The sequence below is a fragment of the Equus asinus genome, chromosome 26 (genome assembly GCF_041296235.1).
Source record: "Equus asinus isolate D_3611 breed Donkey chromosome 26, EquAss-T2T_v2, whole genome shotgun sequence".
Classification (NCBI taxonomy): Eukaryota; Metazoa; Chordata; class Mammalia; order Perissodactyla; family Equidae; genus Equus; species Equus asinus.
Genome location: NC_091815.1, coordinates 31,373,983 through 31,399,139, shown reverse-complemented (window position 1 = coordinate 31,399,139; position 25,157 = coordinate 31,373,983). Strand labels below are relative to the sequence as shown.

The window sequence follows — 25,157 nt, the reverse complement described above, 5'->3', positions numbered from 1 at the left end:
ACCCAGTAAGTCACATGGCACAGGATGCGCATTAATAAAATATAAAGCAGGAAAAGACAGTGGAGGGTTGGGGAGGTAAGTTTCTATTTTCTTACAGGCTGGTCAGAGATAAAAGGTGGCATTTGAGCAAAAGCCTGAAGGAGGCAAGTCATATGATTATCTGAGGGTAAGGGTGGAAACAGTGAGGTGAATAGCAAGTGCAAAGGCCCTGGGGTGGGAGTCAGTCTAAAGTGTTCCGGATCCAGGAAGGAGAGCAGTGTGAGGGAGGGGGAGTGTGGCAGGGTGGTGGATACGGTCCTGGAGAGCCTTGTCCGAAAGGTAGCTTCTGCTTTCTCATCTCGGAGACAGCTGGGGCTGGCTTGTGAAAGTTTGTAAGCGCTCATTGCTTAACTTTGGGGAATTGTGCAAGCCAGTGGTTAAATATAGCCAGTACTAAAAATTAAATTGTGCAAACAGAATTAAATAAATGGTATTAAGCAAAGACAATAAGCAGTCAAAATTTATCCCTCCCAAATTATTGTGCTACGTCTGACAGCTATCTCCGGGCTGGAGGTTATTTGCGTCTATGGTGTCTACATATTACATGAGGGCGGACTATTGTGGGTCTCTCTTGAACTCTGCACTGAAGGCTGTCACGTGGGTAGCTTAAAATCAGCCATAGTGGGGGGCAGGCCGGGTGGCTTAGTGGTTAAGTTTACGCACTCCATTTCAGTGGCCTGGGGTTTGCAGGTTCGGATCCTGGTTGGGGACTTACACACCACTCATCAAGCATGCTGTGGCAGCGACCAACATACAAAACAGAGGAAGATGGGCATAGATGTTAGCTCGGGGCCAATCTTCCTCAGCAAAAAAAAAAAAGAAAGAAAGAAAGAAAGAAAGAAAAAAGCAGTATCTTGGAAGTGCAACAAAGCAAAGCACGATAAAGTGACGTATGCCTGTATTTGCACCGTGGACTTTGGCAAATGCTACAGATCAGGGCTGTGTTTTCCCCCAGAGGGCTGGCGGTTAAATTTCTACTGGAATCCCATGGAAGTGCGTGCGTAGAGATCCAGCTCGTTCTTTGTAGAGCTGCCTGGCACCCCGATGCATGCATGGGCCATCACGCGCTCCACGGGGCCCCGCCTGCTGGGCACTTAGCTGGCGTCCAGGCTTCGCTATCACAACAGGGCTGCGGTGGCTCCCCTGTGGGTGCCTGAGGCTGTGGAACAAATCTCTCTCTCGGACTGCTGTGTCACAGGGCGTGGGAGTTCCAACGAGAGTGCCTGTCGCCTGATGCCTTTCCAGGGGGCCGGACCCACTTCCACACTCACCAGCGCTCGGGGCAGAGTGCAGAGCCTTCTTCTAAAGACACGGTTTGTTTGTGACGCTCTGCTGCTGAAACACTTTGATGGCTCCCATGGCCCCCAGGACAGGGCCTTTGGACTGTCCCAAGGCCCAGGCCCTTCACGGTGGGGCCTTGTCCATTTGTCTCGCGACTGGAAGGTTGCCCCACGACCCCACCAGGACCCCTTGTCAACTCCACGGTACAGCCACCTTGATAACCTGACTCTGTCTGCTGAAATGGGCCATGATCCCCGCCACTCGTGTTTGCTCCTGGCTGTCCCTTCTCTGGGAGCCCACTTCTCCGTGTCTTATCCAGCTAACTCCCTCTCTGTCCAGTCAGCCCCTTTCTGTTTCAAGAGGCTGAAATCCCCCCTGTAAAGGGCTTCCGCAAAATCCAGAATCAATTGGCCCATCTGAGCGAAAAATTGTCGAGCTGGCTGGCTTCAGGCGTAGCTGGTTCCAGGAGTTTGCAAGATGCGTGAGGCCAGTCTTGGCCTGTCAGCTCTGTTCTCTTCCCCATTGGCCCCATTTGGCAGCCTCAGCCTTTAGAAATCCCCCTCACGGTCACAGGAGACCAACAGCTGGGGTGGATGGACGGAGGGTTCCAGGCAGAGGAAACAGGCTGTCTGCCGAACCGGTGTTAGAACCCAGATCCTGGCTGGGCCTCATGAACAACCTGGGGGCGACATATCATCCTGCAGGCCTGACTCCAAAGAGAGGACATGCTCACCTGCTGAATTAGGAATAGCTGCTTGAGGGGGCCGGCTCGGTGGTATAACATTAAGTCCGTCCCTGGTGTCACTCGCAGCTTCTCCCCTGACTCTTTCTTTCTTTCTTTCTTTCTTTCCTGAGGAAGATCAGCCCTGAGCTAACTGCTGCCAATCCTCCTCTTTTTGCTGAGGAAGACTGGCCCTTGAGTTAACATCCGTGCCCATCTTCCTCTACTTTGTATGTGGGACGCCTACCACAGCATGGCTTGCCACGCGGTGCCATGTCCGCACCCGGGATCCGAACCGGCGAACCCCAGGCCGCCGAAGTGGAATGTGCGCACTTAACCACTGCGCCACTGGGCCGGCCCCTCCCCTGACTCTTTCAAGACTTTGCTATGGGACTTGGGACTCAGTTTCCTTGTCTGTACAAGAGGGCATTGGACCTGCTGTTTCTTACACTCCCTCAAATTCCACGGGCCTAGGTCTTACTTGAGCCCAAGGTGGCAACCCCTTCTTGCTACCCCTCCCACCCCAAAATGCTGACCCTGTCCCCCACCCTCACCCTGGGCTGAAGTGCAAATTCTGACGCGTCTCAGAGGCGGCCCCGGCCCCCAGCCCTCTCCGAAAGCCTGACAGCGCTTCCAGGACCTTTCGCCCGGATCCAGCCGGCTGCACACAGCGAGCGGCGTTGCTCAACCTCGAGGACGCCTCCAGCCCCGGGCTATCTGAGGTGGCAATCTCCAGACTCACCATGTCCTTGTCCTTCAGGCCAGCCGCCCTCAGAGATGACGCCCACAGAGTCTGCCGATGACTCAGAACTGACTGTGTCCCTTACACCAGGACTCTCTAAACGGAAAAGCTAATGAGCACAGGGACAAAAGCCCCCCAGCATTGCCATCTCTTATTATAATGCCCTGGCCTGTGCTAAGGGCTTTTGTCATATGTGGGTGTTTTTTTTTTTTTTGCTGTGGAAGACTGGCCCTGAGCTCACATCCATGCCCATCTTCCTCCACTTTATACGTGGGATGCCTGCCACAGCATGGCTTGCCAAACGGTGCCATGTCTGCACCTGGGATCCGAACCAGCGAACCCCGGGCCGCTGAAGCAGAGCGTGAGAACTTAACCGCTACGCCACCAGGCCGGCCCCTGTGGTTTTGTTTAATCTTCCTGCTCCCTCTGGGGTGAACACTCCTTCCATCTTGTGTCAGACATGAGGACATGGGCCTCAGAGGTGGAATCCTTCGCCCGGGTCAGCTAAGGAGCGTGATGGCGCGTCTCACTGAACTTGCTGCCCACGGCTTGACCATTGTCCTGTCCTGCCTCCCTGGGGCATCAGATGTCTTTCTATCCAGGTCACTCGAGCCCTGGGATGCCTGTGGGGTCCCAGGGCAGGGCCTGGAGAGCTGGCAGGGGCAGCTGCCCCGGAGAACAGCTCCAACGGCCTTGGCTGGAGCCGGGGGAGAGCGGGGAGGGCGCAGCCCCTGACACCCCTCCTCCGGGCCTCCAGGGCCAGAAACCTGAGTTACTGTTGTCCCACAAGCCGCAGGGGCCTGACAGCCGGCAGCTGGGGGAGGCGGGGCCGGGCGGCCCAGACAAGCCAGCTCTTAAATAAATAATCAGAACGGGAGGAAAGGAAGATCTGAGCCCTGTGCAGTCCTCCCGTCCCCAGCCGGGCCAGAAAACCCTCGCCCGCCTCTTCACCCCGATGTCCCACCTCCTCCTTTCCTTCCTGTTTCTAAGCGTCAGCTCCCATTCCCAGAGTCCCTACTCTGTGCCTGGGCCCGAGCAGGGCGAAGCTGGGGACACAGTGGTGGTCGGGATGGCTCCCACCCCCAGACGGTGACCACCCCGAGTGGGCAGGACCGGGGTGGGGGTGTCCGGGGGGGCCGGAGGAGCCTGGGGGACACCTGACCCAGCCTGGGGGTCTGGAGGATTCAGGGATCCCTGGGTCGAAATCTGAAGATCTTGGCTAAGGCAAGAGAAACAGCAGCATTTTTCAATTGAATTGAAGACACTTGACACACAAGCGAATGTAGGTTTTGCTTGCAACAGAGTATGCGTGTCTGGATGTGCATGGAAGCACGGAAATTAAAATTTCACAAAATCATAGTTGCTTTTGCAACATCCTCTGATATTTAATGTTTTTTTAAAATTAACTGCTCGAGATTCACTTGTTCATTTCATGCCCTACTAATAGGTGGACACCTGAGGGTTTTTTTTTTTTTTTTTTTTGGTGAGGAAAAGTGTCACTGAGCTAACATCTGTGCCCATCTTCCTCTATTTTGTATTTGAGAACCTAACCACTATGCCACCGGGCCGGCCCCCTGAGGTTTGAAAATAGAGATGTATGGACCTTGCTACGAGCCCCTGGACTCAAGTCAAAGGAGTGGAATGTTCTAGAATCAGCAAGGGTGATGCTCTTTAGGGCTGTTCACCCGGGTATTCCCATTCTCCTCTCCTTCTAGGCATGTGGTCGGATTTTACTTCTCTCCCTTCTGAGGTTTGACTTGGAGCCAAGGAATCTGCATTTTAACACGGGAAGTTTAAGAAACAGTGACGTAGGTGATAAACGCCATGAGCACAGGGCCGGGCGCTTAGGTAAAATGTGTTAAACGAATGATTTTAACTTTAGCCTTTGTATTTCTAACTACCAGATCTGGCTCCTGCCCACCACTCCCCTTGAATTTTCCCCTCCAACCAAACGGAATGATCTTGGCTTCCTAAATTTCGCACTTCTGGGTCTTTGCCCTTGCTGTGCCCTCTGCCCGTACCCTTTTCCTCCTCCCTTCACTGGTCCACTCTGACATCCTTCAAAATTCAGCTCAGATGCCCCCTCCTCCAGGAAGCCTGCCCTGACTCCACTTCCCAGGCTGGGTTTCCCTCCTAGGCTCCCATTCCCAGACTTGCTCACTCTGGGTGGTCACCGTCTGTCTCCCCCACTGGACTATGAGCCCAGGAGGCCAGGTGCTGTGCCTGTCTCAGTCACTGCTGGTACCACTCGCACAGGGCCAGGCACACAGGAAGTGCTCAGAAAAAGTCTGCTGAACACGTCGATGGGAATCTGAGGGTGGAGGAGGGGCCGCATCCTCTGGGAGCTCCTAATCACAGGTCTGATGGAGGAGGCTGGAGCCCGGGGGTGTCCTCTACCCCTTCCACTGTCACACCCCTGGTCCTCTTGGGGGGGGGTCACCATTCAGAGCAACACCCATATCTCAGGTGGTAAACTGAGGCCAGGAAGGGCTTCCCCGCTCCGTGGGGTCCAGATGCCCCGCCGCTCAGCCCAGCCTCCCCCTGGCCCCTCTCACCTCCTTCCCGGAACCCCTGGCCTTTTTTTCTTTCCCAGTGATGAAATCTGAATCTGGGTTAGAGGTTTGGTTGTGGGTGGAGGGGGGTGACAGCTGGCAGAGACCAGCTGGTCTATTTTCCTGTCCCAATCTGAGAGGGCTGAGGGTGGGACACTCCTGGCCAATCCCGGACCAAACCCTCAAACCTTCCCTTACCCACCACTCTCCCCACAGGCTCTGGGATTCCGGGGTCCCCTGAGTCCTGGAGCCACCTCCCCCCCCATCTCGTCTCCCCATCTGACCCCCCTGCGCTCGGCGTGGGTGGGCAGTGACCAGGCTGTGCCCAGACGGCACTCACACTGCCTGGGCCACTTCTCCACCGCATGGGGCCCCGATTCCCAGGAGGGCTGCCGGAAGCTTCCCCGCCCCCAGCCTGGCCACCTGCTGCCACAGCATCGGAAACCCAGCTGCTGGATCCCAGCCGGGGCCTCTCAGGCTGCTCTGTGGTCCCCAGGGCCTGACCACAGCTGGGGGAAGCATCGGCCTGTGAGTCTGTGTCTGAGGAACGCACGGAAGAGGCTTTGTTACTTTGGCCTTAGATGTAACGTTGATGTCCGCGGGTGGTGACAGTTTAATGCGCCACGAGGCCGTGGTTCACCAGGCGCCGACTGAAGCATTGGACACATGAGCCTGACTCCCCCTCCACCATCCCTCAGGCAGATGCTCCCGCTTGCCGCCTTTCACAGCCCAGCAAACTGAGGCTGGAGAACGGGGCGACCGGCCGGGGGTCATTCAGCTGCGAAGCAGTAAGACAGAAAGACGATTCCACGGTGCCCTTGAGGGCGCGCAAAGCCGCAGCTTTCCTTCCGGCTGGCGACCACGTGGGGCAGATTCTCTGAATTCACGCGCAGAGTCGGTGCCTCTGAAACTGAGGCTGTTTTATCACCGTCTGCCTTTCCTGCCAGATGACGTGGTGCCCACTCCTCTGCACCCCATGCTTTCCTCCTTGTCAATATTTCTTGGACACCTGGTTTCTCAATATTCTTGCCCCCCGCCTCAGTTCCTCACTGCCTCATTCTCAGTGACGTCTCTTGGTGTGGTTTGTTGAGTGACTGAAGGAATGAATTATTGAATAGACTGATGCTCAGCTGGAGAGTCTGGATTGTATCCCGAGGAGAGCCACTGAGACCACTCAGAGGGGGCAGTGACCAGGTTACATCTGTGCTTGGGAATATTCCAAGGTCTTCTCAACTCTGGGGCTTTGCACATACTGTTCCCTTTGCCTGGAATAGTCTTTCCCTGGGCTTGGTCCAACCTCTTCCTATCCCGGCTGTGATGCCTCCTCCCCCAGGAAGCCCTCCCTGATGCCCAGGCCAGGCCAAGCATCTCTTCCGGGCTCCCCGATCCCAGCCTTGCTCACTCTGTGTCATCACTGTCTTGGGATGAGTCTGTCTCCCCCTCTGGGCTGTAAGTCCCCAGAGGACAGGGCCAGGAGGGTCTTGGTCATCACAGGGCCCAATAAATGATGGCCCCTTGCAGGAAATGTCTCTGCTTAGGGAGGAGCCAAGTGCAGAGGTAGCCGACGTGTCCCATAGGGGTTCAGGGGGCAGGCCGGGGTCAGAGACGCCTGAGTTCAAATCCCCTGTCCAGGTAGATGGTTGGGGTCACCACAAACCTTGTCTCCCATCTGCTTTCAAATCTGTAAAATGGAAGAGTGAGGTCTCGAGGATCAGCAGAGATAAGATAACGGCTCCCAGCGCTTCCGCTCCTGACAGGGCTGGCAGCCTCTCCTCTCCGCACCTGTTCTTCCCTTCCACTAGAATGTTCTTCCCATATTGCCCCAGGGAGCTCCTTCTTGTCACTCAGGTCTCGTCACAAATGTCCCCTCTCTGTCGGACAATGCTTGCTCTCTCCAGCACTGCTCCCCGTTTGAATGCCCAGGTTCTCTCCTCGTCTCCCCTCACAAGGATGCTGGCAAGGAGTGGTGTCTGCCTTTTCCTTTTTTTTCTCGCTTCTGAATCCCCAGCCCCTGAAACAGCGCTTGGCCCTTAGGAAGCGCTCGAGGAATGTTTGTAGAATGAAGGGAGCGCTCAGGAACGGGCCCCTCGTGTCTTGAATTAAGGGTCAGTGTGTGCATGATGGAACTTAACGCTCACGTGGACTCCAAGACGCCTGAGGAAACTGACGCTCAGCCGATCAGTGGTGGAGGCAGGATTCGAACCCGGGTCTGTGCGACTTTAGGGCCCACACTCTCACCGTCTAGCACAGAACCACACACAGCGGAGTTTAACACGCGTTTGTTGGATGAAGATGACTTCAGGCTAGGAGGGTTGGATGGGGACGGGGCTTTGTGAAGCAGTTGCTGTCCAGGCTGGGAGGAGTTGGGAGAGGAGAGTGTCCACGAGGCCACATGTGCCCGAGTGGTGGGTCCTTCGGACTCTGGGCAGTCTCGGCTCGGCCTGGCCCCACTGCCTCAGATCCTGCAGGATGTCACCACCAACTCTCAGAGCTCCTTCCCAAGCAGGCGCAGGTCTGGAGTTGGCAGTGACCAGGCGGGAGAGCTCCCCACCAGGGCCCAGGAGCATCTGGAGCTGGTCCAGGCCCAAGCCATGCTCTTCAATAATTATAATAATAGCACAAGTTAACTTTACTAAGGGCTAACCTGTACGCTGTCTAAATGCTTTTCGGATGTGATCTCCTTTGATCCCCACAGCACCCAAGGACACGTGATCTATTGTTCTTCTTCCCATTTCACAGGTGTGGAGACTGAGGCTCATACAGGTCGTGACTTGCCTGAGGCCCCGAGGCTGCGCCTCGGAAGGAAGCTTCTGGAGGTTATCAGGAGGAAGCTTCTGAGGTTACACTATCTAGAGTCTTTGAGCAAGTGTGAATACCTGAAACGTTATCAGAGAACAGGACAGGCGAGGAGGGAATCAGGGTTTCAACGCAGCTAGGAGGAGTAGGGAATCATGACCGATTGGCTGGAAACCACCCAAAGGACCACCAAGAGGGAACTGAGGGAAGTGGCGGAGCGGGCATGGTTAGCGCCTCCCAGGTGTGGCCTCAAGGCGAGTGACTTCCTCTGGCCATAAGTCCCAGTTTTGCCCATCTGGAGAATGGGTGTCATAGAGAGACCAACTCACCGAGCAGTGATGAAGATTCCAGTGAACCCACTCATAAGCATTAGTCAACAATCAGTGAATGTCACTTAAGATTTGTGCATTTCATGGCATATAAATCTTACCTAAAAAGAAAAAAAAGGACTGTGTGCAAATACTGAACTCAGATTAATAAATGCACGCTGAAGTACTTAAAAGGAAAGTGCACTGTGTCAACTTAAAAGGCAAATTCAGGGGCCGGCCCCATGGCCAACAGCTTCGGTGGCCCAGGGTTTTGCGGTTTGGATCCTGGGCACAGACATGGCACTGCTCATCAAGCCATACTGAGGCGGCATCCCACATAGCACAACAAGGAGCTACAACTCGAATATACAGCTATGTCCTGGGGGCGGCTCTGGGGAGAAGAAGAAGAAAAAAGATTGGCCACAGATGTTAGCTCAGGTGCCCATTTAAAAAAAAAGAAAAAAAAAAAAGGCAAATTCATCAGTTACTTTACCCTCAGAATGAGTTTATTTGGGAATAGCCAAAGGAATTGCAATTCAGAACGCGCCAGCTACCAAAAACCACAGGCAAATCCAGAGAACAAAGCAGGGGAGCTGCTTTTATAGAGAAAAAGGGGGAGGGGGTGGGGCTGTTCCAAAGGAAAGTCCATTGGGGGAAAGTGACAGTTTGAGCAGAAATGGCTTCTCATTGGCTGAGCTGCAGTGTTTCTCATTCGCTGAGCTGTGGCATTTCTCATTGGCTGAGCTGTGGCGTTTCTCATTGGCTGAACTGTGGTGTTTCTCATTGGCTGAGCTGTGGCATTTCTCATTGGGTGAACTGTGGCGTTTCTCATTGGCTGAGCTGCAGTGTTTCTCATTGGCTGAGCTGTGGCATTTCTCATTGGCTGAGCTGTGGCATTTCTCATTGGCTGAGCTGCAGTGTTTCTCACTGGCTGAACTGTGGCATTTCTCATTAGCTGAGCTGCAGTGTTTCTCATTGGCTGGGCTGTTGCTGGGTGGAGAGAGAAATCTTCCTTGATTAGTAAAGGAGTTTTACTTCCAGTGGAAGATGCAAGCTCTGTCTCTTCCTGTTTGGGGTAATTGAGGATGTGTGAATAGGGTGAGAGGCTCCCGGTTCAGGCCTTCCCAATTTTCATTTAGTTGAGGTTTCTTTTATTAATTTCTACGACTGATATCTCCAACTTACTTTGGCATGTGTCAAAAAAGAAAGTGAATGGGTGGATGGATAGAGAGAGAGAAAATGGGTAGGAATATGATATAGAAATATGGCAAAATAATTGTAGACTCTAGGTGGTGAGTATATGGGCGTTCGCCATAAAATCCTTTAAACTTTTTTGTATGTTTGAAAATTTTCATAATAAAATATGGGGCAAAATATGTGGCAAAAGCATTCGTAAAAGCATCAGCCCAGTCATTAAATTGAATTATAATTTTTAATGGACGGATTGGAAATCTGTACCCGGGGGAAGTGGATTACAATCCTAATGTAATGACTGCCATTAATTGAAAAGTGTGGGGCTCTAAACTGGGAACACTTGTTTTAAAAATTACTATCATTATTATGGGACCAGTCCTGTGGCCGAGTGATTAAGTTCGCAAGTTCCTTCGGTGGCCCGGGGTTTCCTGGTTGGGATCCTGGGCGCAGACGTGGCCCGGCTCATCAAGCCATGCTGAGGCGACGTCCCACATAGCAGAGCCAGAAGGAGCTACAACTCAAATATACAACTATGTGCTGGGGAGGCTTTGGAGAGAAGAAGAAGAAAAAAAGGGGGGAAGAAGATTGGCAACAGACGTTAGCTCAGGTGCCAATCTTTAAAAAAATTATTAACGTGATTAAATAAACAACTCCATCTCATTTAAATCTTAAACCAATCACGTGAGGGATTTACATTTTACGTGGGAGGAACTGAAGTTCCGAGAAGCAACGAAAGAAAGAATTTGGGGCGGAGGAGGAGTTCCAGGCTGAGTTGATTTGCAAATAAGCCACCACCGCATCACCTGCACTTTTTGGAGATCTTCGCACCAAGGGACCGCTGTGACCTAACGGCCCCAACCCACAGCCCAATTCATTTGGCTGGGGGGAAAAAGCGTCCTCCCAACAACCCCGCCCCTTCGGCCCCGCCCCTGGATATAGCCATTGTTACTCTGCCTTCTAGGGGCCACCCGGCCGCTCTGGGCCGCAGCCCCTCCCCGCGCGCGCAGGAGGGCTCTGAGCGCCGCAGCCAATCGGCGCCAGCGGCCGGTCCCCGCCCCCCAGCCTCGCCTCCCGCCTTAATCCCCGCCGCTTCCGCCTAGCCCGCTCAGAGCCACGCGGCCCGCCAGCGAGGTCCGCTCCCGGCTGGCGGCAGTCACCTCCTGGGATCCGGGACCGCGCCTTCCGCCCCCAGGGGCCTGGATCTCCCCTCCCAGACCAAGAGCCTGCCTCCCCTCTTCCCGGAGCTCCGTCTCTGCGCCCCTAGACTCGGGCTCCCCCAGCCCTCCGTTTCCGGGACCCAGGCACCCCGGGTCCCCCGCCTCCCGGATCCAGGCGTCCCTCATCTGCGCCACCAGGACCTAGCCTCTTGAAGACCTCCGCTGCCTGGGCGCCTTCAGCCTTCCGGAGCCAAGGACCCCAGGTCCCAGCCTGAGAAACTCCTGTATTCCCATCCCCTGGGGCCAGGAAACCCAGGTGCTCCCAACTCCCAGGTCTTGGGTGCCGGACCCCACCTGGAACAGCAGAGGAGCCCCGGTGCCCAGCCTCGGGATCTCAAACACTCCACTTCCAAGAGCCAAGGAACCGAGGCGCAGTGAACTCTCAACTCCGAGGAACCCTCCAAAATTCCAGCCTCCAGGCTGTTACTGAACTCTCCGTTCTAGGAACGTCAGCGTCCTGGGAAGGAGCCCCGAAGGCTCCCAGCTTCCAGGCGCTCAGGAACCCCAGGGGCGATCATCATGGTGGCCGATCCGCCTAAAGGAGACTCCAAGGGGTTCGCGGCGGGGGAGCCCACCGCGAACGGTGCCCTGGCGTTGGTCCCTATAGAGGACCCCGATGCGGCAGGAGGCGGTTCCCAGGACAAGGTGCGCCGCTGCCTTCGCGCCAACCTGCTGGTGCTGCTGACGGTGGCGGCCGTGGTGGCTGGCGTGGCGCTGGGGCTGGGGGTGTCGGGGGCCGGCGGCGCGGGAGCGCTGGGTCCCGCGCGCCTGGCGGCCTTCGCCTTCCCTGGCGAGCTGCTGTTGCGCCTGCTAAAGATGATCATCCTGCCGCTGGTGGTGTGCAGCCTGGTCGGCGGCGCGGCCAGCCTGGACCCGAGCGCGCTCGGCCGCCTGGGCGCCTGGGCGCTGCTCTTTTTCCTGGTCACCACGCTGCTGGCGTCGGCGCTCGGCGTGGGCTTGGCGCTGGCGCTGCAGCCGGGCGCCGCCTTCGCCGCCATCAACGCCTCAGTCGGGGCCACGGGCGCCGTGGAAGAGGCCCCGAGGAAGGAGGTGCGCGATTCGTTCCTGGATCTTGTGAGGTCAGACACCGCCAGCCCGGTGGAGGCGGGGGAGGGAGGGAGGGAGTGCTTCACCCACGTGGGGAGGGGACGCGTGTGAGGGATGGCGGGAGTGGCCACGTGGACAGGACGGGGGCTTTGGGTCCTCCCGGGCGGAACATCCCCGGGGCCTCAGGAAGAGGGCACAGGATGGTGGGAGGAGCCCTGAGCCCTTGGGGTCAGGGTATGGAGAGTGAGGACAGAGTCCTGGGGAAGGAGGCTTCTGAATGGGGGGCCTGGGGACATAAGCCCGACCCCCCATGAGGGCGATAAGCAAGGAAGTCTTATAGAGGGAGAAGAAAGTGATGCTTGGGGCTTTGGGGACACACGAGAGGGTCTCTGCTGTGACAAGAGGATCTTTGGGCATGTAAGCGCCCAGGATGGGGCTTCTGGATAAAGATTTGAGTCCAGGGTCAGAGGGTTTGGGACTCCCGGGGAAGGAGCCCCCTGGAGCACCTGGAGAGATCCCAGTGACCCTCACGAGGCCCTCTCCCCACACCACACATCACCCCGACACAGCCAGGCTCTTTCTCAGCCTCCCTCCCCGCCCAGTGCAGCTGGGCCCTGGCGACTTCCCCTTTTTCTAAGTTCCTGGTATGTCCTACCACCTCCACGACTTGACTCTCCATCCCGTTTCCTCCCTGTCTGGGCTCCCGGCCACTAGGCTGCCCAGAAGGGGCCCAGTTAGCAAATGTGCAGATTGTCTTCCTTCTGGCCTCTGCTCCCCCTCCCCCGCCCCCAAACAGGGCTCTCCCCGCTTTTGAGGAGGGCCGACTGCAGGGTCCCCAGGGGACCTGCTGATTCAGTGTATCCAGGTTGTTTGGGGACTTCCTGGAAGTGGCAGAAGGAAATGATGAGTCAGGAAACTGGGTTCCCCCAGCCTCGGGGGGGACATCCGTGCAGCTGAGATGAGGGACTCTGGCAAGCTTGCTGTCTAGAAGTGGCAGTGGGTGGGCACCTCCTGGCTGGGGGAGATTAGCTGGGTCATGGCCCAGCCCTGGCTGGCCTGGGGGAGGGGGGTACAGCCTGCAGACAGACACACCCACTCAAAGGCTGTTTGTGTGTACAGGCGTCCCCCGCATGCCAAAACAGACGTAACTCACGCTTGGCCAGCCACTCAGAAACTTCTCCGGAATATCTCAGTGACACCACCTTATAACCAACTGACACAGCTGGACACAGGCACACAGACACTCAGTCACGTCTGGACATGTCACATTGACGCATGGGCTTGCGCTGACTGTCACGCACCCCTCCACTGGGTACGAAGACCGCTTTAGCACAAACAGCCACTAGGCGATGCCACCGACCACACCAGCACATCGAGCATTGCCCTAGACACATGCTCAAGAGCACACACACACACACCTGCATGGCCACCACCAACAGGGTTCCATGTCTCTGAACTCCGACCGGCGCCCCCAGCCGGATCCCAACGCTTGACACACTGTCTGTGGACCCACAGCAACAGCTGTCCACCCACGTCACGGCGGGCAGGGGGATCCTAGGATGCCCAGTGGCTGGGACTCTGCCACCAGCTGGCTGGGTTTAGATCTCGGCTCTGCCTCTCCGTAGCCAGGCAAGTTTCTGCACCTTTCTGTGCCTCAGTTTCCTTTTCTGTAAAACAGGATAACTGACAATCCCTGAGGGCTGGCGTGAGGATTACGTGAGTGGATTCATGTAAGCGCCCGTAGGCGTGTCTGATGTTATTTCCATCTCACTCAGACACACGAGGCCCCTGTCCACTCCCTCACAGTCTCTGGGGTTTAGTGCTCGCTGCTGCTCACTGAAGATGCACATTCATGACACACAGCCATCCCTTGTCACTTTCTCTCACCACCTCTTTCCAACACGCCCATACCCTCCCAGCCCCCAGGGCCAGCCCTCTTAGCCTCCCAGCCCTCCAGGAGGAAGTGGCTGATGCAAGATGGCCATGGTATTAAGTTCTGCATGGGGTGGAGCTGAGGCCCCGGGTGCCTTTGCCCGGGCCGCCGTGGGAATCAGTACACCTCAGCCCCAACCCGCAGTCCCCCGGGGCCTCGACGCCAGCCCCGGGGGGGCAGCTCAGACTCCCCACCCCCTGCAAAGGCTGGCCGGCCTGGCTCCAACCCTGCCTGGCTGAACCTGGCGGAGGCTTGGGTGGGGGCCACAGCTGGGTGCAGATGGGGCCTCCAAGATTCTCCCTACGCCAAGAGGCCAACCCAGCACCTACTGACATCCCCCTGTGGTACTTACTAACCCCCCTATGTCTGTCTCTGTAGGAATATCTTCCCCTCCAACCTGGTGTCTGCTGCCTTCCGCTCAGTGAGTCCTGGGGCTGGGGTAGGGGGAGGGGTGGTGTCCCAAGTAGATGAGGGGTTGGGAAGGGATGAGACACCAGTCATGGCCCCTTGGTGCCTGATTTGGGGTGATGCCTGGAAAAGTGCACATGCCCACATATTTACAGGCGATGCTATTACAGGGTTCTTGGGGGGACTTCTGAAAACCATCCGTGCCCCTCATCAAGAAGCAAGAATATGGGTTCCGAGCCCCCTCTGGGTTCACATTCTAGCTGTGTGACCCTGGGCAAGTGCCTTTACCTCTCTGAGCCTTGGGGGGTATGAATAGTCCTACCTCAGCAGGGGTGCTGGCGAGATGAAATGAGACTGTGTTTAAGAGATGTTTAAGGCTGGCTTTGAGCATCTTAGTGCCAGCCCGGGAAGGGGGAGCCTCGATGATGATTGACACTGACGCATCCCACTCCTGTCTGCAGTATGCTACCTCCTATGAGCAGAGCTCCATCAACGGAACCCAGGTGAAGGTGAGAGCGGGGAAGGGCGGGGGGGCGGGGACCCCCCTGGCCCCTTGTTGTGCTTGTTCCATTTTCTTCCTCCCCCAGCCTTCGTCTGTCCTCTGGGCCTTCTAACATTTGCTGTGCACTGTGTTTTAAACTCTCCGCAGCCCCTCCCCAGTTTCTGTGTAATCTGTCTTTCTGGAGTCCCCGTTTTGCCCCCTCTTCTCTCGCCTCTCCCCTGCCCCAAGCCCTGTCCTGCTCCCTAGTGCCCTTGGAGGAAAACCCAAGCCTCCTCGCCGCAGTCCATGGGACCCTCCGAGGTTGGGCCCCTGCCCAGCCGCCTGCCCGGCCTCATCTTGTGACTCTGCCTGGCTCGTTCCACTCCAGCCACAGTGGATTACTTTCCCTTCTTTGAATGTCCATGTTGCTCTCATGTCTAGGCTGTTGAACCTTGGTTCCTCTCTCTAGAACTTTCTACCACCCGTTTTTACCTGGTTCACCCCTCCTGTTCTCCAGGGCTCAGCCTCTTCCTCCAGGAAGCCCTCTTGATTCCCTCTTACCCTCCCCAAGGTGGCTTCCCCCCCTCTCGGTTCGCACGCTCCCCTGGGGCCCCCATTCCAGCCCTGCCCTCTCTGGGTGGTCCCTGGAGACAGAGCTATTTCTCCTGGACCTGGACTGTGAGTTGTGGGAGGAAGGGGCCTGAGGAGCCGGCCCTGAGTGACTGCAGGTGACTGAGCGCTCCCTCCTGTCCCTGTCTGTTCCTTGCCCAAAGGTGCCCGTGGGAGGTGAGGTGGAGGGTATGAACATCCTGGGCCTGGTGGTATTTGCCATCGTCTTTGGCGTGGCCCTGCGGAAGCTGGGGCCTGAGGGAGAGCTGCTCATCCGCTTCTTCAACTCCTTCAACGACGCCACCATGGTGCTGGTCTCCTGGATCATGTGGTAGGTGGTAGGAGAGGGGCTGGGGCTGTGGGAGAGGGCGACCCTCCATCCGCTCCTTGGAAAGCCAGATGGCCTGGATTCAAATCTGACATCGACTATTCCCTTGCTGTGTGACTTTGGGCAAGCCGCTTACCCTCTCTGTGCCTCAATGGCCTCATATATAAAACGAGGGCAGTACTGTATTCCATGAGAGCTGAGACAGATTCCGGCACCTTCTTGCTCTTACTGGAAGGTGACAAAAAGACAGCCAAGCTGCGGCCACAGCCAGACTAATGCATCTCAGTTTTAGAGATTTAAATGGAATCCAGTCTTAACCTTTGGATCGCTGATGTAACATAGTGCTGCTTGACAGAGTTATGAAGATGAAGTGGGTGACCCAAGTAGACGTAAAGCTCTTAGAAAGTGCTGTAAACGCCTGGCACTTACTGAGATTCACTTCCTGTTCTCTATGATTGTTCTTTTTACGAGCTTTGTTCAATGACCCCGGATAATGAGGGGGAGACTGATGCCGAGGCCTCCACCGTCGCCCCCTCCCCCAGTCTCATCTCCCCACCGTCTCACACGGACTCTCAGCGCCTGCCTGGACTAGAGGGTCAGAAATCGGGCGAGGGGCCGGTGTTGCTGCATTGCTGAGAAACCCCACACGCCCACCCACCCTGATTGCCACGCAGCCGACATCTCAGAGGCAGCTGGGCGCGGCCAGAATGAGCCTTGACCAGTAAAAACTCCGCTGCCCGGGCTGGGTGGTGTGTGGGTCAGAGCAGGCTCTGCCACTGGCAGCTTGGGTTCCCACCCCGGCCCTGCCGCTTCTCAACCCTGTGCCCTAGGACAAGTGGCTTAGCCCTCCGAGCCTCAGTTTCCCCATCTGAAAAAAGGGGTTGGCAGTACCAGGCACAAATGAGTTCCTACGTGTCATGTTCTTGGGACGGCGGCCAGTCTATATAGCGTGCACCAGTAAACAGGCTTAGCTAATATTTATCATGTACTTTCTTTGTGTAACTTCTGGACATATCTTACTGGCCAGAACTTGGGCCTTTGGCCAAACCTGGCTGCACAGGTGGCTGGGAGATGGTGCCTTTCTGCTGTCACTAAGCAGGAGAAGACAGACAACCAGCCATTGCGATCAAGCAGGCAAGGAAGTGATCTTGGGACGCCTCCTGCCTGGGGGACACGGGCACCCGTAGCATCTTCCCTCCGGGAGAAAGTGCCAGTAATCCCAGCTGAAGTTTATAGATCACTTATTGTGTACAGAAAGCTTTCAGGTCACTTGAGCTGGCACCTCATGTCATCCTCCCCACATTCCTGTGAGGCTTAGCATCATCGTCCGTGTTTTACAGACCTAGGAGATTTTCTTTAATTCCGTGGTAGCCGCGCGAGAGGCTCCACGGGCGCTGCCTCGCGGGGTTGTGGCGAAGGTACAGCCATGCTCAAGGGCACATAGATGCTTCCTACCTGGGAGTTGTTACGAAGACACGAGCTGCCCTTCTCTTGTCTCCCGGCTGCACTGTCTTCAAGGCGAGAGAGCGCAGAGGATGGCAGGGGTGGGGCTGGGGTGGCGAACTTCAGCACGCAATGCTCTGGGCACCTTCTGACTGCGAGGGAGGCTTGGAAATAGTCAGGCCGTGTGCCAGGCACAGCGCCCGGCCCTGGGTGGGCACGTGGGCAGTCAGCAATCTGTCTTCTGGGTAATTAGGTATGCCCCTGTGGGCATCTTGTTCCTGGTGGCGGGCAAGATCGTGGAGATGGAAGACGTGGGGCTGCTCTTCGCCAGTCTCGGCAAATACATCCTGTGCTGCCTGCTGGGCCACGCCATCCATGGGCTCCTGGTGCTGCCTCTCATCTATTTCCTCTTCACTCGCAAAAACCCCTACCGCTTCCTGTGGGGCATCATGACGGCGCTGGCCACTGCCTTCGGGACCTCCTCCAGGTGCGGCCTTGGGGTGGACCGGGGTTTTTAAGCTAAGGGGTCTGGAGCGGGCATCAAATGTCTGAAGGCTCCCGAAATTTTGTGTTTGGGGACATCGGGTCTGGGTACAGGGCCATGCTTCCTTCCACATCTGGGTATGTCCATCTGTACTGGCCCTGTCCCCTCGGAACCGGGCCCTCTCTGCAGCAGCATCTCCAAGAGCGTAGGAATTCTTAGCCGAGGTCTATCATTGGAGGAGGAGGGGAGGGGGCGTGGGTCAGTGAGCTCTCAGACATTATGGAATTTAGATAGGAATTTTATGTGTATTTTGAGGAGTACCAGGCACTATTCTCCCAGGGGGTCCAGGACTCCCCCATTTTGGAATGCCCACATTTTGCAAGATCCCTAGTGCCTTCTGGCTCTGGGAAGAGAAGGGCATGGAGAGCTGGAGAGGGCTGTGGGTGGTGGGATCTGGGGATGAGGGGGGGGAGGGCGGGGAGGTTAGGCTGGTGGGCGGAGCTTGGGCCAGGGAGGCTGGACTGCATGGGCGGGGCCTGGTCCAGGGGCTGGTCTGCAGAGGTGGATGTGGGCTGGGGGCGGGGCTTGAGTGGTGGGCGGGGCCAGGTGAGGGCTGCGCGTGAGCTCAGATCTGCTGTCCCTCGCAGCTCCGCCACGCTGCCGCTGATGATGAAGTGTGTGGAGGAGAAGAATGGCGTGGCCAAGCACATCAGCCGCTTCATCCTGCCCATCGGGGCCACTGTCAACATGGACGGTGCCGCTCTTTTCCAGTGCGTGGCCGCGGTGTTCATTGCTCAGCTCAACAAGCGATCCTTGGACTTCGTGCAGATCATCACTATCCTGTGAGTGCGGGTGGCTGCGGCTAGGACCCCCGACCCACCGGACCCTTCCCCTGAGAGTGGGCACAGGCTGAGGGGAGCGGGGCCCCAGTGGCAGCTTCTCCCACTCCCGGGGCCCCTCCCTGACCTCCCCTCTCCTCCCCCAGGGTCACCGCCACAGCGTCCAGTGTGGGTGCGGCGGGCATCCCCGCTGGAGGTGTCCTCACTCTGGCCATCATCCTCGAGGCTGTCAGCCTGCCGGTTCACGACATCTCCTTGATCCTGGCTGTGGACTGGCTGGTGTGAGTGTGGGTTTGGGAATTCAGGGGGGCTCCTGGGAAAGGGGATGAAGAAGAGGGTCATTCAGAGCCTGTAGGTAGATGAGAAGAGGGGGGAAGGAGTTCTAGAGGAAAGGGGATGGGACCTGGAACATTCCAGTAAGAGGGCAGGAACGGATCTTTGGGCTTCTAAGAGGACCCCCAGGAAGGTAGCATGCCGGAGTGGTTCACAGAGCAGACAGTCCAGGCTGCTGGTGTTCAAGTCCTGGGGCCACCGTTACTAGCTGTTATGACCGTGGGCAGGGACTTCATCTCTCTGTGTCTCAGTTTCTCCCTCTGTAAAATGGAGAGAATGGTTTCCTCCTTAGATGATTTAAAACAACCAACTCCCTTAGAACACCTGCTTAGAACAGGAAGTGGTAAATGCTACATAATTGTCAGCTGTCACCATTAAGCTATTAAGAGCATAAAAGATTAGAAAACAGTTTGGTTTCAAAAGTTAAACGTGGAGTTATCGTATGTCTCCACAACCCCACTCCTAGGTATATACCCGGGAGAATTGAGAACGTGTCCACAAAAACTTGTACATGAATGTTCACGGCAGCATTATTCATAGTATGGAACAGGAAACAGCCTGAATGTCCGTCAGTTGATGAGTGGATAAACAAAATGTCCATAAATCCATACAATGGGATATTATTCTCAAGAAATGGAATGAAGCTCCAGTACATACATAGATGCTGTTAGATCTGGCACTCTTTTTTTTTTTTTTTTTTTTGAGGAAGATTAGCCCTGAGCTAACATCTGCTGCTAATCCTCCTCTTTTTGCTGAGGAAGACTGGCCCTGAGCTAACATCCGTGCCCATCTTCCTCTACTTTATACGTGGGACGCCTGCCACAGCATGGCTTGCCAAGCAGTGCCATGTCCGCACCCGGGATCCGAACCGGTGAACTCCGGGCCACTGAAGCAGAACGTGTGGGCTTAACCGCTACGCCACCGGGCCAGCCCCTATATCTGGGATTCTTGAAAACATGCTGAGTGAAAGAAGCCAGACACCAAGGACCACACAGTGTAGGATCCCATTTCTATGAAATGTCCAGAACAAGGAAACCTAGAGACAAGAAGTAGATGAGCGGGTGCCTAGGGCTGGGGGGAGGGGAGGAAATGGGGGCTGACTGCTTAGTGGGTGTGGGGGTTTCCTTTTGGAGAGATGAAATTATTCTGGAACTGAATAGTGGTGGTGGTCGTACAACTCTGAATATACTAAAGCCCACTGGATGGCACACTTTTAAAGGATGGATTTTATGATATGTGAGTTATAGCTCAATTTTCTAAAATGGCACACACACACAAAAAGTGTGAGGAGATGGGTCTCTTGGGGCCCCAAGAAAAGGCAGGAATGACTCTCTGAGGTTCCAGAAGCAACAATTCTTGTGTCTCGTTGGAAGAAGCCTCACTGGGGTCCAGGGAGGGTCAAGGAGGAGGTCTTTGGGGTTCAAAGGCAGAGAAAGTATGATGCGACACTGGGATTCCAGGGGCACGGGCGAAGTGGGCGGCCTCCCGGGTTCTAGAGGAAAGATCTTTGTGCTTCTAGGAGGAGAGGATATCTGGGATCCTGGGAGGATGGAGAGATGAGCTTCTGGGTCTCAGAGGAGTAGAACAGGGGTCTGTGAAGACGGCGTGATGGGGCCTTCAAGGTTCCCGGGTTGAACCCTGACCCCTCCCCTCCCGCTCACTTCCTTGGCACTCCTCCCCTTCAGGGACCGGAGCTGCACCATCCTCAACGTGGAAGGTGACGCCTTTGGGGCAGGACTCCTCCAAAGTTACGTGGATCGTACGGAGGCGCGGAGCTCGGTGCCCGAGTTGATCCAGGTGAAGAGCGAGATGCCCATGGCTCCATTGCCCATCCCCATCGAGGAGGGCAACCCCCTCCTCAAACACGGTCCAGGACCCGCTGGGGATGCTGACGCCTGCGAGAAGGAATCGGTCATGTAAACCCCAAGAGGGACCCTTCCTGCCCCGATACGGGGCACTTTGGACATTGGGATCGTGAGAGATGGATAAACAGACAAGCTGGGCCTCTGGGGACCCTGCCCACATGCTCCAGGAAGCCAGGGGCCCCAGCCTCCCTCTCCGACGTCACCTCTGAGAGGCCTGGCTCCTGGTGTAAATGTGTGTGTGTGCGTGTGAGTGTGTCTCCCCATATCTCCCCACTCCTCAGATCCTATCCCTACTCAAGGCTAGGAAACAGCAAGATGGAGAAATAGCGTCCTCCACCCCCCCCCATCCCGGGAGCCTGCCTGGCCTTCCCGTCTCAGGGCACAGGGCACAGGTCGCCATGTGGAATTCTGCCCTCTTCGAGAGGAAGGATGTTCTGACGGGTCACCAGCTCCTCTGCTGGTTATTGGTGGCTATAGCTCTAGCTGTGTGTGTGTGTGTTCTATGACTCCACGGTACGTCCCACCCGGTCCCCAGCCTCTCTGTTCCCTCCACAGTAACACTCCCAGAAACCCTGGGGGGTGTCTGAGGACAAATACTGCTGTCCCTCCAGAGGATATTTTTTAGCAATAAAATTGTTGAGTATATGTAATTCGATATTTTTAAGAATTTGGCTGAAAGCACTAGCCACCCAGAAAATAAACAAAAACAGGATAAATTGGACTTCATTGAAATAAAATATCTGTTCATCAACGCCATTGGAAACCACAATGAGACACCACTACACACACCTGTTGGCATGGCAGCACACCAAACGAGCACGTGCTGATGGCGTCGGAGCCACTGGACGCAGCCCTGCAGTGCTGGGGGCACTGCAAATGGTCCACTCACTTTGGGAAATCTGGGCAGTTTCTTAGCAAGTTAAAATATATACTTCGCATGCCACTCGTGAGTCTCACTCCTGGGTATTTACCCAAGAGGAAGGAAAACTTCTGTTCACACAAAAACTGGTACATCGATGTTTATAGCTGCTTTTTCTATAATTGCCAAAATTTGAAAACGAATCAATTAGATAAATTGTTATAATCATCCATGCGATGGTAGGTTACTCAGCTGGAAAAGCAAGTATTGACGTGCGCAACCTGGATCCATCTCACAGGTAATATTTTCAGTGAAAGAAGCTGGAAACAGTACATACTGTATAGTTCCACTTATGGAAAGGTCTAGAACAGGCTGAATTGGTCTATGGGGAGAGGACGGTGGTGACCCAGGAGGGTGACTTAGTGACTGGGAGAGGGCACAGGGGACCCTTCCATGATACCAAAAATGTTCTATATCTTGATATGAGTGATGCTTCCAGATGTAAACGTTTGGAAAATTTAATTAACCGGTACACTTGAGATGTGTGCATTTCACCTTACGTATATTACCTTCCAGCCAAGCAATTTTTTTTAAAGATTGGCACTGAGCTAACATCTGTCGCCAATCTTTTTTTTTTCTTTTAATCCCCAAAGCCCCCCAGTGTATAGCTGTATGTCCTAATTGTGGGTCCTTCTGGTTGTGGCATGTGGGACACCGCCTCGACATGGCTTGATGAGCGGTGCTAGGTCCGCGCCCAGGATGCGAACCTGCGAAGCCCTGGGCTGCTAAACCAGACACGTGAACTTAACCACTTGGCCATGGGCTGGCCCCGTTAGTTAACCACTTTGTACAACTCATGATAAGAAATCCATTTTCCACTCGGCCATGGGGATGGGCCCGCAGGTACACCTTGAGATCTGAACTCTTGCTGTCTAGGTAGTCCTAATAGTGGGACTTGCTGGTTTTTTTTTTTTTTTTTTTTACCCCAACATTTGCTATTTCAATCAAAAACCAAGTCCGGTGTGGGTCCAAGATGTGGACGACGCCAGTTGCGGCTCCCCTGTCCTCACGAGATCCTGTCTTGTGCCTTGTTGAAGCGTGTTACACATTACTGATAACATCTCGCTCATCCTAGGTCCCTGAGGAACCTTCTGCGAGGTGCCTGGAGGCACCACCAATGTGGGTCCAATTATAGATGCTATCTTAAGTATCTTTAGCATCTTTTCTCAGTTTATTTAGTTACATCTCATGATCAGTGCAGTTTGCAAGGAAAATATAATTTATATCTGATCGTGCAAAATTGTTGTGTATTGCACACAAACATAGCCATTAATGAGTTCATTAAGTGTTGAATAATTAAGTAATTGGTGTTTTCAATGCTTCTCCTTTGCCAAAATCCTTGGTGGGTTGTTATCTAAGTGTTTAACAAGACTGTTTAATGGGGGGCTGGCCCCGTGGCCGAGCTGTTAAGTTCATGTGCTCCGCTTTGGCAGCCCAGGGCTTCACCGGTTCGGATCCTGAGTGCGGACATGGCACCGCCTAACAAGCCATGCTGTGACAGGCGTCCCACATATAAGTGGAGGAAGATGGGCACGGATGTTAGCTCAGGGCCAGTCTTCCTCAGCAAAAAGAGGAGGATTGGCAGCAGATGTTAGCTCAGGGCTAATCTTCAAAAAAGAAAGTTATCCCCAGAGTTCCTATCTAATGCTTTTGGGGAATGGATTAGATTTAGGTTGTGAGGGAAGACGGGTTAAAGAGATACATACCTATATATGTAACATATTGCATATACCATCTATACATACAATGTGTGTACATAAAAAGAATGTGTACATGGGCCAATTTCCACCAAAAAGTACTTACTCATTTTTTTTCTTATTCTTCTTTTTAAATTTGCTGGGCACATGCCACTAATTTGCCTAAAACACGGATCCAGGTCCTATAGAAAGACTGGAGCCATCTCAAACCTCCCCACTGTGGCCAAGGGCTTAAGGGGCTCCCACACTTGGTCCCGACTGGGATGTGCATCCCATGAGGAAGCCACCTTTGTCCCGGTCACTGCTGCATACCCAGAGCACTGCAGAGGGCCTGGCGCACAGTAGGTACACAATAAGCATCTGCAGAGTGAATGAACTGGGCTTCGGCCCAGACCTGCTTGGGCATGAGAGGCTGTTACCCTGGGTTGGATTTCACTTCTGCTACCTGCCAGCTATATGACCTTGGCAAGAGTGACAATGGCCCTGATATGCCTCACCCCAAGGCCTCTGGCAACAATGGCCCTGATACGCCTCACCCCAAGGCCACTGGTGAAGGTTTATATCAGCAGAAAAAGCACCTGCATGGCCACTCCCTGGGGCCCAGCTCCCCGCTCCCTCTCTCTCCCTTTCCCCAGTGCCCCATCCACTCCTGTTACTGGGACACCCTTCTGGCTCCTTCCAAGGAGGCCGGCTTGCAAGGGCGGGCTCAGGCTGGCCCTGGATTGGGCTTGGGCCCGGGTTCCAGTATGGGAGGCAGGCAGGTAATGACTCAGTTTTGTCTCTCCTGGAAATGGATCAATGTCTCTAGTCCTGTTGGGCTCTGCCCGCCGTCAGCCTTATTGGGGCCCAATCTTATTGAGGCATCATCTACATACAATACACTGTATTCCATGAAAGTAGACGACTGGAAGAATTTTGAGAGATGCACACGCTTGTGGAAAACCACCACCACATCAAGGTGCACGAGGCTCCCACCGCCCCTAATTTCCTCGTGCTCCTTTGCTGTCCCTCCCTCCCTCCACCCCCAGGCCCAGGCAACCACTGTCTGCTTTTGGTCACTACGGGTTAGTTCTTTCTCTTCTAGAATTCCACATTAGTGGAATCCCATAGTATGTAGATTTTTGCATTTGCCTTCTTTTACTTAGCATCACGCTTTTGAAATTTAGTCATATTTTTGCACAAATCAGTAGTTCATTCCTTATTTATTTATTTACTTTTGGTGAGAAAGATTGGCCCTGAGCTGACATCTGTGCCAATCTTCCTCTATTTTGTATGCAGGATGTTGCCGCAACATGGCTTGATGAGCAGTGTGTAGGTCTGCACCCGGGATCCGAACCTGCGAACCCCAGGCCACCAAAGTGGAGCGCAAACTTAACCACTACGCCACTGGCCGGCCCCACCTTTTTTGCTTTTTATCACCAAGGAGTATTCCACTGTCTGGATGTACCACAGTGTGTTTAACTCGCCTGGTAATGGCCACTAGGTGGTTTCCAGTTTGGAGCTATTGTGCATAGAGGTGCATTTGTAGGCAAGTCTTTCGGGGCCACTTCGCATAGTAAATATTTTGTAATGCTCAGAGCGACACACAAAATATTTACTGCTTGGTAACTGCAGTGGGCCATCAAACAGCATCTGGGTCATGAGCCCCTTTCCCTCCCACTGCGCCCAGGGTTAACCCCCTGGCTGCTGGGTCAGGGGGCTCCCCAGGGAGAGCCAGGAGGGTAATAATAGGGGGCTCACGGCTGCGACCCTTTACCAACAGGTGAACAGTCCCTAAGTGAATGCTTGCATGTTTTAACCACCGGCATGGCCACACCAGGGCACGTGCTGGCTTGAGTGTCAGCTCTGGGAGTCCTCTTGGCTCCTGAAACGAAGTTCACAGATAATATAACCCACCTGCACATGATTTTAACAACAATCT

General features: G+C 54.8%; 1 protein-coding gene across 1 annotated transcript; it reads left to right on the top strand.

Moving 5' to 3' along the window:
* The first annotated feature begins 10,736 nt into the window (after nt 1–10,736).
* Nucleotides 10,737–21,341, top strand: SLC1A5 (solute carrier family 1 member 5). Its single transcript, XM_044759303.2, has 8 exons — nt 10,737–11,929; nt 14,209–14,251; nt 14,700–14,747; nt 15,493–15,659; nt 17,353–17,586; nt 18,231–18,425; nt 18,569–18,703; nt 20,441–21,341. Exons 1-8 carry the CDS (start codon nt 11,370–11,372, stop codon nt 20,673–20,675), a joined length of 1,617 nt encoding a protein of 538 aa, XP_044615238.2. The 5' UTR covers nt 10,737–11,369; the 3' UTR covers nt 20,676–21,341.
* Nucleotides 21,342–25,157: the final 3,816 nt, after the last annotated feature.

Excerpts from the sequence above, each read along its gene's own strand:
- SLC1A5 (XM_044759303.2), top strand. The coding sequence starts at position 11,370 with ATGGTGGCCGATCCGCCTAAAGGAGACTCCAAGGGGTTCGCGGCGGGG. Across the intron at positions 14,748-15,492 it reads TCAACGGAACCCAGGTGAAG|GTGCCCGTGGGAGGTGAGGT; the intron begins GTGAGAGCGGGG and ends CCTTGCCCAAAG. Across the intron at positions 15,660-17,352 it reads CTGGTCTCCTGGATCATGTG|GTATGCCCCTGTGGGCATCT; the intron begins GTAGGTGGTAGG and ends CTGGGTAATTAG.